This window comes from Nannospalax galili, unplaced genomic scaffold (assembly GCF_000622305.1).
Source record: "Nannospalax galili isolate Female #2095 unplaced genomic scaffold, S.galili_v1.0 scaffold467, whole genome shotgun sequence".
Lineage (NCBI taxonomy): Eukaryota > Metazoa > Chordata > Mammalia > Rodentia > Spalacidae > Nannospalax > Nannospalax galili.
This window is the reverse complement of record NW_008357490.1, coordinates 306,226-319,098: the sequence shown is the minus strand read 5'-3', so window position 1 is coordinate 319,098 and position 12,873 is coordinate 306,226. Positions and strand designations below refer to the sequence as shown.

General features: G+C 45.3%; 1 protein-coding gene across 1 annotated transcript in view; it reads right to left on the bottom strand.

The window, feature by feature from the left end:
* Positions 1 to 9,904, bottom strand: part of Cdc14b (cell division cycle 14B) — a gene marked incomplete in the record, with an annotated part of 126,801 nt that extends 116,897 nt beyond the window's left edge. Inside the window, 1 exon segment of the mRNA XM_017794870.2 lies at positions 9,636 to 9,904. Within this exon segment, the coding sequence (XP_017650359.1) occupies positions 9,636 to 9,795 (160 nt within the window).
* Positions 9,905 to 12,873: the final 2,969 nt, after the last annotated feature.

Below are 12,873 nucleotides of genomic sequence, written 5' to 3'. Positions count from 1 at the left end.
GAGATGATAGATAGAGATAGATAGATAGATGATAGATAGATAGATAGATATAGATAGATAGATGATAGATAGATAGACAGATAGAGATGATAGATGATAGATAGATAGATAGATGATAGATATAGATGATAGAGATAGATAGATAGATAGATAGATAGATAGATATAGATGATAGATATAGATAGATGATAGATAAATAGATAGATGATAGATTAGATAAATAGATAGATAGGTAGATGATAGATAGAAGATAGATAGATAGACAGATAGATGATTGATAGATGTGATAGATAGATTAGATAGATTAGATATAGATAGACAGATAGAAAGATAGATAGAAAGATAGATAGATAGATAGATAGGTAGATAGATAGATAGATAGATGATAGATAAAATATTGAGGCTAGGGTTGTAGCTCAGTGGTAGAGTGCTTACTTAGCATGCATGAGGTCCTGGGTCCCCAGCTCAACTGCTCCCCTTTCTAGTCCCCAAAACAAAACATATAAACACTTTGCTGTTCCCCAAATTTAAGTTAGCATTTCATGAAATTTCCCTCTTGCCTCATGGAACAAATAAAGTTATAAACATGCCCAGCAGGCACAGAAATGCCTAAAAAGTAGGAAGAACTACTATAAGAAAAAGCTGTTATAACAGTTAATTGTAAATTTTCTTTCAGCGAGAACATACAAAAATAGTTCAATTAAAAAAAGATGAATTTCAGTATTACCAAAAATATCACTTAGCATTCATAATTAACTCAATAAAACATCCTGGAAACCACATTTGGTATTATGTATACACAGAAACCAAGACTCTTTTCAAAGGAAGACAAACCAGCTTAAGTCATAAAGTCACCAAAGGGGATCTTCAGTTAAAGAGCTGAATCTGCCACCTAAGACTAAACTGAGGCCAGGCAAACAGGACAGGACAGGACCAAGAACCACAACTCACGGATCAAATTTTACTATTTAAAATCAGAAAGAACTGTAAAGTAGTCAAGGATCCGAATACGTTTGCTGGAGCAGTATCCATGAAGAGCTATAGAAAAAAAGAGAGAAAAGGGCGTAAAACTCCCATAGCAGTCAGAGTCCAGATGAGACACATGCATTGCACTCCAGTACCCTCGACTTTCAGGGCTGGAGAGACGGCTTAGCAGGTAAAAGCACTTGCCACCTGATAAACTGAGCTTGATCCCTGGGACCCACACAAAGAAAGGAGAGAACTGACTCCACAACACATAAATAGATAGATAGATAGATAGATAGATAGATAGATAGATAGATAGATAGATAGATAGATAGACAGACAAACAAACAAACAAACAAACAAATAAATAAATAAATAAATAAATATTTTATTATACATCTTTGACTTTGGGTAGGTTAAAGGGTTTTTTTTTTTTAAGGATTTTCAATTTTTAATTATGTGCAGTATGTGTGTGTATAGCACATGTGTGCAGGTGCTCAGGTAGGCCAGAAGAATATACCAGATCCAATGAAGCTGGAATTAAAGGAGGTTTTGAACCAGACAACTTGGGTACTGAGAACTAAACTCAGGTTCTTCACAACAGTAGTAAGTGCTCTTAAACCATTGAGCCATCTCTCCAGACCCAAAATCAGTTGTTGGTTTTTCTTTTTAAATCAATCTTATTTTGGAAAATGTTTTCTATGATAATCTCTGCATAATATTGGAAGTAAAGGCATCTTTAAAAACTAGAAACTAAATGAATTACTTTGGAAGCTAAAAAAAAACAAAAGATTACTATAAAGAAACACTATTGGGAAGGGGGACTGGCTAGCTCCTATGGAACTAGGTCTCTCTAACCCAGTTTTTCCACATTTTCCTAAACAAGCCCTGCACCCACACAACTGGTAAGGCTGCCTATCCTAGGCGACAAATGGCTTTCAGGTGTCACACAAGCAATCTTGTCCAGTTTTTTGTCCCCTTCCCAAAATAAAAAGATAATTTCAACAGAAAAGATCTTGAAGATTTACATGGATGCAAAATATTCTGTAGCTAAGGTTAGAAAGGAAAATAATTTTATTTATATCCAACTTCTCACCCTCTCTCTGTTTCCTACACAGTATAGACGGGCTTCTGAAGGCAATTTGTTTTACAAAACAAACAAACAAACAAACAAATAAGCAAGCAAATTAAAAAAGACCAGGCCTGCCAATAAATAGGTTATTCCAGGATCAAATCTTTGAGTGACCATCCATGAAATACTGTTTTAAAATGGATAGACTAGGGCATAGTCAAGCTTATAGTCAAGCTTGAAATTAATCATTCAAAAAAAAAAAAGGTAGTTGGCCCAAGAAGGAATCTCATGCATTTATTTAATTTCAATACCTTCTACCTGTGGCCCTCACATGTGGCCTCAGCATTAAGGTGTACCTAAACTTAGCAACCTTCAGGGTAATGAGGACACATCAGAATAGCTCAAGAACAAAGTCAGAGCTTGGTGTGCTGCTGCTCTTGAAAGTCTTTAAAAAACAACCCTCAGGGCCTCTGGAAGGGTTAAGAATGCTCGGGCAGGACACAACTGCGCCAGTAGCACCGGCAGCCCAGAGCTGTCAGTGGGGGAAGAGCACAGCTGGGTTCCCTGATGGCATGTGTTTCTCTGCTGGGAGGAGCCTTCCAGCCTGGTAACCTTCTCCTCCTGGCCACCCCACCGCTGTCACCCGGGTAACCCAGGAGCACCATGCAGCTGCAGCCCTCAGCATTTGAGCACTAGGCCACACACATTCCTACGCATCCCTTTCACTTCATTTTCCTGGCAAATCTGCCACACACAGAATAGAAGCTCCAAAAGGTTACGAACAATCTGCCTGTACTCTTCCCAGCAAGGGGCAGGGACCAAGCAAATGTTCCCCTGAGTCTTTAAGTCTCCCACTGGCTTGGCCTGACAGACTCTGCTCTTCAGAAACAGCTAAAGATTTCAAGCACTGCACAGCCGGGTCATTCTCTAATATACCCCTCACCCTCAAAATTATATTTTGTCAATTAACAGAAAACAAACAGCAGGCAGGCAGATCCACCCCAGCCCCAAAATCTGGCTCTATTTTTAGCACTTGGGACTATCATTCATTATGCATTGGTTAGATGATGTATTAGTCAGGGTTCTCCAAAGAAACAGAACCAGTAGAATGAATATATATGTATAGAGATTTATCAGCTTAGCTCACAGGATAGAGTCTGAGTAGTCCAACAATGGCTGCACCACACTGGAGAGGCTGAGAATCCATAGTTGCTCAGTCCACAAGGCTGGATGCCCAATCTGGCGCTGAAGGTCTGATGAATTCCAAAAGATCAGCTAGTCTTCAGTATACAGCAGCAAGAGGAACTCACCAGCGACAGAGAAGGCAAGCAGCAAGAAGCCTGGCATTCTCCTCTGCCTTGGCCTTTTATATGGGCTGCCATCAGAAGGTAACACCCACATTTAGGGTGTGTCTTCCGGCTTCAGATGATCCAATCAAGAAGATCTCTTCCATTTCAGTTAATCCCAGATCCAGTCAAGTTGACACCCAGGATTAGCCATCACAGATGAATAGCAGATCTGGAGATTTGGGGGCTGTAATGATGGTCAATTTGGGATATAGCATGCGCCATATAGGACCTGAATAATGTATTTGTTTTGTTCATTTGTCCAAGTTCATTTCAGCTCCAAATTCAACTTTACAAACACTATTCATCCAGCATCTGTTAGGACACGTCTACTTGCCTCAGTGGCAGGAGATAAACTAGTAAATGTTCAATCAACCAAATAATTTATGTACAACTATGAAGCAGGGTTCTCCTATTTGAAAGAGGAAAAGTCAGATAGTCGTGCCTTTGTCAAACAGAAACCATTCTTTTGGCCAAGCCACAAATCTCCAGCATTTGATTGGTACCCTCATCAGGAGAGTGGAGGTTGCATTATCTCGAGATGATCATTCGCAACACACAAATGGGGCCTGGGAGATGGCTCAGTGGGTAAAAGCACTTGCTTCATCAACCTGATGAGCTGAGTTCTACTCCCAGGACCCACATGGTAGAAGAGATAACCAACTTCTGTAGACTGTCCTCTGACCTCCACACACTAGCCTTGGCAGGTACACCACAAATAAAGAAATGTAATTTTTAAAATTAAAAGCACATACATAGAGCCTGAAGATGGACCAACTTGTAAAGTACTTGGCGCATAAGCCTGAAACCCAAGTTCTGTCCCCAGAGCCCATGGTGGAAGAGGAGACCAGACTTTCTGCAAGGTGTCTTCTGCTCTCATCTGACATCCTCTTCTGGCCTCTGTAGGCAGTGCAGGACACAGGACGCGTACACACACACACACACACACTCTACACTCACACATACACAAAAAATATTAAAAAGTGTAAAAACTGCACACATATACACCTCCCTATCAATTCAAAGACTACCATACTTTTTTCAAGAAATTATTCATATGCACTTACACCTTTTATTTACATCCTAAAAACCCACAGCACAGTATCAGCTCAGCTCTCCCTAACCCTAACATGAACTATTTGTCCCCATCCACAATGTGCACCAACTGGCAGCTCCATGGCTTTAGTATTGGTCCTTGGGCGGTAACTCCACCTGCCCCAACCTGGATGCCCAGTCACCCTATGGCCATCAGCCAAGCAGCATTTGAAACTTAATTTTTTGCCTATATGTATTATTGGAACACCCAAGTAATAAGATTCAAGGCAAATAACATGAACCACAAGAGGCAGAGAAGACAAAGAATCAGGCAGGCAGAGAAATCAAGAAAACAAGTTCACAAGATGCCACAAATTTAAGAGTACAGAAACAAATCACAGACAGGAAGACAGATGAACACTGAGTATTGCGATGAGTTTCAAATCCTGCAACTCTGTCACTTTAGCTACAATATGGAAAAATGAAAATGAATTTATTTCCCCCTCTGGCTCAGTGTTCTCCTAATAGCGTAATAGCATTTCCTCTTCTACAGAAAAATATACTTCCATCACTGCAAACAATGAATATGTATAAGGATTTTACATAGTAAGCATTCAATAAATACTTCTTGAATTAATGAATAAATTTCCCCAGACTAATGATGTCCACTGTGAATTTGAAAGCTCCTAAAGAGAAAGAGGAGGGGACAGTGCTGTGCCTGTTGATTTCATTTGGTATTAGTGCTGCAAGGTTAACCATTGCTTGGAAGTGATTCCTCTGACCTCAACTACAGTTTCTCCAGTAAATTCTGTTATGATACAGACCCTGTAAAAGCTAAGTCATGGCAAACACCAGAAAACTTCAAGGGAGAGAGAATAAAGAAATTTAAAGCAGAAGCTGGGAATGGAGCTCTTGTCCGCCATGCACAAGACCCTGGGTTTGGCCCCCAGCACTGCATAAACCAGCTATGTAATCCCAGCACTAGACAGGTAAATCCAGGAGGATCAGAAGAAGTGCAAGGCCATCATTGGCTACGTATGGAGTTCAAGGCTATACTGAGCCTGACTCTCTCTCAAACAAAACTATATAAGCCGGATATAGTGGGGCATGCCTTTAAATCCAGCAGAGGCAGATGGATCTCTGAATTCCAGGCCAGCCAAGGTTACACAGTGAGAACCTGTCTTTAAAAAAAAAAAAAAAAAAAAAGGAGGAAAGGGAAGAGGTTTTTCTTTCTACTCTATTAACAAAGAGGAAAATTTGCACTGTCATTTAGTGGAGGGCCCTATTTAAGGGATGCAAAAACCGAAAAACCCTGGCACCAAGGAGGTTCATAAGAAAATCAAATTCCTGTCTGTGTTCAACAATTGTTTGTTTTGGTATTTCTTCAACTTTAGTTACCTAGTTTTCAATCCACTGGAGACCCTCCTTACTGCCTCTTTTCTCCCTGCTTCCCTGAGTAGTAATAGCTCCTTCTGGTGTCTATTCAGGGTCTCAGCAACTTTAATTACACAGTTCACCTGTCTCTAGAAACTTTGGTTCTCATGGTATACCAGGAATATAGCTCAAGTTAGAAACAAACAAAACCCCCCAAAACAAACAAATAAACAAAAAATACCCAACTGAGCCGGGTTGGGAATTAAATCCCTATTAAGTAATCTCCTAGTAAGAGTAAATCCCCAATTTTGCAGTACGGTGGCCAGACACTAAACAACAGAAGAGAGATCACACAGCAGGGGATGGGAACAGAAAAATAGGCATAAATATTCTATATGAAATGCCACACATCAAATACCCTGGTACCTTCAGGAATCCAACTTATGAATTAAATAGGTCCCCATAAAAATGTCAAGAGACTTTGGAGAGAAAGGCTGAGGGACTGGGGAACATAGTTCAATTGGTAGAGCACTTGCCTAGCACACATGAAGCCCTGAGTTCAATTCCCAGCACCACATAAAACCAGGCATGGTGATTCATACCTGCAATCCCAGCACTCAGGAGATGGAGGCAGGAGGATCAGAAGTTCAAAGTCAGCCTCAGCTACATAGCAAGTTTGAGGTAATCTGAGCTAGTGAGAACAGGTCTCCAAATAAAAGTTTTAGGCAAAGCAGGCAAAAAAGACAGCATACGTTAATTGTTACAAACCAAGTCTGAGACAGAAAAGTCTTCCCAATTCAGTAACAAGTGTTGGCAAGAATGTAGACATTATTGGCACATCAATGGTAGAAAAGCTAACAGTGCATCCACTTTGGAAGAGTCTGGCAGTACCTCAAGATGTAAAATGAAGGATGTAAAATGTATCATTCAACTAAGGAATTATACTTCAACTTATGTATCTAAAGGTACTAAATAGCATGTCCACACAAAAGTCTGCACATAAATGTGCACAGCAGCAATGCAGTTCAAATCCAGTTGTGAGAAACACATCCATGTATATGCTGGCCCAGCATTTTCACTTCCAGAAACTCACTCTATAAATGCAATCTCAGCTACGCACACCCCACACCGATGCCTCTGCAGCCATTTGCACCTAAGGCATTCCCAGATCCCCACTTACTATGATTGAATAAATCATGATTCAGGCCTTCAATACGATAGCACTGAGCAACACCGTCAATCCCAGCACTCAGCAGGCAGAGGCAGGAGGATCTCTGTGAGAGCAAGGCCAGCCTGGTCTAGAGTTCTGGGCCCGTTGGGACTACATAATAACCTAACAACAACAAACGCGAAACAACATCCTGGGGCCATCAAGATGGTTCAGCTGGTAAGAGTACTTGCAGCCAAGACTGACAGCCTGTGTTCAATTCCTGGAACCTACATGGTGGAAGGAGAGAACTGACTCCCACAAGTAGTCTTCTGATCTCCACACCTGCACTAGGGCCCAAGCTCACCAAATGCACCAACATACAAATAAACAAATGTAAATAAATAAATAAAGACAAAAGAAAAGGATAAAATAAAGAACAAACTATGTTTGTGTATCTCATTTGGTATTGTTTAACTTTCTTAAACTGTGCATGTACTATTTTTTAAATTAAGAAAATACTGACTGAGGGAAAAACAAGTTAAGAATAAAGGTGCCAGCTGCCATTTGCTACCCACAAAACCTTAAGCCTCCTTCCTTCAGCACCATCCCCATCACACACAGAATAAATAATGAAAGTAAAAAGTAATCTGACCTCTGCATCCAAAATTACTGTCCAGTCAGTATGGGAGTTGACGCCTGTAACCTCAGCACTGAAGAGGCCAAGGCAGAAGGATGATTAGTTTAAGGCTAGTGTGGATTACTCAGTGAATTCCAGGCTAGCTTGGGCTAACTATATAGTGAGAGCCTGTATTAAAAAAAAAAAAAAGTTACTATAATTTGTCTTACAAATCACACAGAAATAGACCGTTTTAGGGAGCTGAGACTATTACTCGGGGGCTGCGAGCCTTGTTCCCTTGGAGCTAGAACTTTCCACCAAGGCTGGGCCCTTCCATCAGCAGGGCTGGCAACTGAACAGTATTTTGATTGTATATTTGTAAAACGCACCAGATCTCTCAGTACTCTGTTGTTGACATTTTCTAGGGTTAATTCCTTGATGGCTTCCTTACCACTTTACACTTTATCTCCACGAAAAAGGAGGATTTACTCTAATGACTTCGCTGTCAAAAATCTTTCTGCTGGGGTGCTGGTTGTGGATCAGTGCTAGAGAGCTTACCTAGGATGTACAAGGCAGTTCCAGTACCACTGACAATATTTATTATTGAAGCAATCCCTAAATCTTCAACAGAGAACTGTCTAAACTCATAAAACATCTAAATTCATAAACTTTGTATAGTTTTATCCTTTAAAACCACACACACTTTGGCCTAGGTAGCAATTGAAATCACATGAGGTTTTGGATGCAGCAATAGGAAGCAAGCGCTGTGCTAAGAAATACTGTGCCGACAGAACAATGCCAAACAGGTGGTATGCCGCCCTGCAATGGGTTTCCAGAGAATAGATACTATGTGTGCGTGTCCAGGCTATTTCTGGAAAGACCCAGGAGAATGTGACAACATTAATTACATTTACAGGACACTCCTGTGGCTCTGAGACGAACTCTTCTCTGTATATTCATGTGTACGCTGAGAACTGAGTTTTTCACTTGACCCCATATTAACCCACCCCTAAGCAAAGCTCCTTCTAAGGTGTCCAAGTAAGAAACCCCAGAAGGGATGTGCAGACCGGTACCAGCATACATCTCCTCAGAAGGATCTAAAGCCTTAGGCTGGGTAAAACTGGCTTTTCCTCCTGCAGGGTCACCAGTGGACCAGGGCACATAGCCAGTCAGGGACACGTACTTAAGACAACCCCTTCCTCTTCCTTTTTTAAACCTTAGAAGCCTTCCCTCTCTTCTCAGCTTCCTTTAAAATGGATCTGACTTTCCAGCTGTCCATCAGTCCAGAATATATTTTCTACTGCATTTCTGTGCTTGTCTGAACACTTCCTAAACGAATGTTTGTCACCAATCCAGCCCACCTGGCAATGCCTAAGGCTAAGGGAGGGGAAATGGTTTCCTAAAACTCCACAGGCTGAGACACAACCCGCGCCACAGAAAACCGCAAACTCCCCCAGCCCCGCAGACAGCTACGCCGCTGACTCCGCGTTTCCACATCCATCACACCGAAAGCTACCGCACGCCTTGGCTTCAATCCCCGCGAAGCCTGCGGCGGCCAAACTGGGTTTCTTCGGACCTGTAGCACTGAGAAAAGCCGCTCCTCAGGCTGCTTCTCTACCTCCTCAGGCTGCCCGGGATTTCTCAAAAGTGACACCCCGGGGCATTCCGCACCCGACTGCTTCCAAGGCTATCCACCCACAGTCTGGGGAGGGAGGGCAGAGGTCCCTGGGGAGGGCGCGGTGGCGCGAGGAAGGACTAGGGACACGACCAGGGGCTCCGGCGGGATGCCATGCATTCCTACGACGCAGCGGGGCTGGGGCCACTGGCCAGGGGCGAGCGAGCGGCGCCCTCGAGGAGGCGCGAGCAGGGTGAGGACGGAGCGCGCCTGCAAGCCAGGAGCAGGGACCTAGGCGTCCGGGGCCCGAGGGCAGGGCTGCCGCCCGCGGTGCGGAAAGGTGACCCTTCGGCCCAGGGCTGCGGAGCGCAGAAAGTTGCAGCGGAGGCGGCGGGGGCGGCCTCGGGAGGCCGGGAGCCGGGAGGGGGTGTGGTGGCCCGGGGGGCGCGGCGCCGGCTCACCGGTGATGTCCAGGTACAGGTCGTCCTGCTGGTCCAGGCGGTGCAGCTGCTGCGGCGTGGAGCAGCGGCTCTTCTTCACGCCGGGCGAGGTGGACGAGCTGCGGCGCGAGCAGGGGGGCGCGGTGGCCCACGCCGAGCGCCGCTCGCTCTTGCGCTTCATCGGGGAGGCAGCCGCCCGTCAGAGGACCAAGACCATGGCCCGGCTGCTCGGCCGAGGCCGCTAGGGGCCCTGCGCGTGCTGCCGCCACCAGCGCCTCGGGGGCCCCGCAGCTGGCACCTGCGGCTGGGGCTGCCCCGGGGGAGCGCGTTCTCAGGGGGATGCTGCTGCCGGGGCGTCCGAGCTCAGTGGGCCTCCGCTCCCCGGGACCCCCCAGGAGGGATGTTCCTGGAGCTTCACTCACAAAAAGGAGGGCCCACAACCCTCCTCCGGGCCGCAGGCTCGCAGCTGGCGCCGGCGGCTGGGGCTGCCCGGGGGGAGCGCGCGTCCTCGGCGGCTGGGGACGCTGCTGCCTGGGCGTCCGAGCTCAGCGGGCCGCGGCTCCCCAGGACCCCCCAGGAGGGATGTTCCGTGGAGCTTCATTCACAAAAAGGAGGGCCCACAACCCTCCTCGGGGCCCGCAGGCTCTGGCCGTTCATTGGTCAGTGGGGCGTGACGTCACGGAGCCGGGGCCTTTCTACAGGCAGGTACTCGGTGACGCCATAAAGAAAAGTCTTAACGCTTCCGCCAACCGGAGGGAAAGTGTGCTCGTGAAACCCCCGGCCAGACCTCCCCAACTTTTGTGCCCCCGTGTCCTCCGGGTACCAACGCCCGGGTCCCCAACTTCGTAGAGCTAGTCCTCGAGCCCCCGCACAGCTCCACCCCGGTAACGTCACTCCAGGTCTTGGGCACGAATCTTTTTTAAAAAGTGTTTCTTGGTTTTCCTTGTAATTCGCGCCAAGAGAGCCTTGTCATGGCTGCCTGCTAGGAGACACAGACGGACGACTTTGTCCAGCCCTGTGCACTTTACGGCGAGGGGACCGCAGCACTTAAGAACTTCACCAGCGCGGTTACCCTAAAAGGGCAAGAGAGGGCCCCCTTAAAGGTGGGGATAAAAAAACCGACTGGAAACACGATTTACCGCCAAGGCTCGTACCTCCGCTCCTCACCTGGGGACCCAGGGCTTGCATTAACTAGGTAATTTCACGCGCTCTTGCTGTACTAGCTGAGGTGTCCACCGGTCCGATTACAGCGCGAAGGGCTGGAGCATGTGGCCAGTTGAGCCTTGGACTTTTAGAAACAATCGGAGTATATGCCCTTTGCCTACTGAGCTAAAATGTCTGATCTTTCTGGAACTTACCACAGCTGCCATTTTGAAGGGCCCATCTCCGTGGTAGCGTCTAAAAGGGCGAGAGACAGAGAGCAGCCTTTAGGTCTGTGGCCCCACATTCTCCCATCTCCAGGCGACTCCTGGTTTTCACCAGCATTTTAAAAATCTTGTCCTGAGGTTCTGCAGTGGAAGCCATGGTCAGGAAGATAAGGAAGAATTTGAGCCCATCCCCTGGGAAACCGAGAAAACTAAATTTTCATCGAGTTCGCCCACCCCCCAGGTCTGCTTGACTTTTGTTCAGGAGGATGCCCTTAAGCCATGCAAAATAGGAAAGGAGAAGAAGTGTGGGCCAGCCGGGTTCTCCAAGTCTGAACTGCGGTCCTTTTTTCTTGAGCTTTGTTTTGTTCGTTCTTCCTGTTTCCCATGAGGTCTACAAGTTTGTAGCTATAGCAAAAGATCAGAGACAGAGACAGGGGAAGATGAGATTTGGGAGCCTGTGAAAGGTACATATGAGTCTTAAGAACTGAAACCCTAGGGTCCCAAATCCTGCTTTGACTTGGAAGAGGAGGAGGCCTTCCAGGCCATTCCAGGCTCATAGGTAGAAAGGCCACCAGATGTCACAGACAACCAGAAAATTTTAAAGTGTAGGTCCTAGTGGCTCTTGAGAATTACAAGATAAAGGTATCCCAAGGCACTTTAGTTGCTGCCGTTCCTGTCTCACTATGTGGCCCAGGCTGCCTTCAAAATGGTATCATCCTCTCTTCTGCTGAGATTACAGGAGTGGGGGATAGAGGGACCACACTGGGTTTTCTATGGGGTGGGGGTGTTGGTTTTTTGAGTTACTGGGACTCAAACCCAAGGCCTTGCACATGCTGGGCAAATGATCTACTGATCTACCACTAAACTACATCTCCAACCCACACTGCTTTTTGAGAGTGACTTAGTTAAATGTCAAACTAAGTGCCAAGTAGATTCTATGTATCAGTCCATTTTCTCTCACTCTCAGGTAGAATGTTTGGACTGAAATTCTAACAAAATGCATATGGTTTGAATTAAGGGAAAAAAAATTTAAGTATAATTATACCATTTAAGCATTTTTACATTTTGAAAATACATAATTTTGTCATTTTGCTGGAATAATATTTTTAAAGTCTAGGGTTATAGCTGGGCATGGCAGCTCACTCCTTTAATCCCAATTGTTAGGGTCCGTGACTCAGTGGGTCTCTTCTGGAGAACAATGCACGAGTATGGAGATGCAAGAATCAAGCAGAGTTTTATTAAACCAGCTAGCTAGGGCTGACCGTCCTTCCCAAAACACGCAGGTCTGGTCAGAGCGATCGACCCTGAGGCAATTTTAGGTAAAGATTATATAGGCTCCCACAACCGTTACACAAAAGCCTGTGTTTATACAGCCAATAGTTTCAAAGCAAGCATTTCACAAACCAATAACTTTAAAACAAGAAAAATGTTACAGCTCCCTTCAGGTGTCTCAATTGGGGAGAGATGATTGGTATGTGCCTGGTATGACTCTTTCTTTTTATCTTGTGTAAGCAGACATGACATGACACAGAACAGGTCAGGCTCCAGGGGATGTAGCACTTTGCCTCTATCTCTGGATGCCTGTGTCTCCAGTTGAGTTAATTGGTTACAAGCAGTAAATTTAAACATGTAAGTTCAAGCAGTAAATTCAGGCAAGCAGTATATTCAAACAAACAGTAAATTCCTCTTCCCCTAACAAAACAATTGGGGTATATGCCCTTTGCCTACTGAGCTAAAATGTCTGATCTTTCTGGAAATTACCACAGCTGCTATTTTGAAGGGCCCATCTCCGTGGTAGCGTCTAAAAGGGCGAGAGACAGACAGCAGCCTTTAGGTCTGTGGCCCCACATTCTCCCATCTCCAGGCGACTCCTGGTTTTCACCAGCATTTTA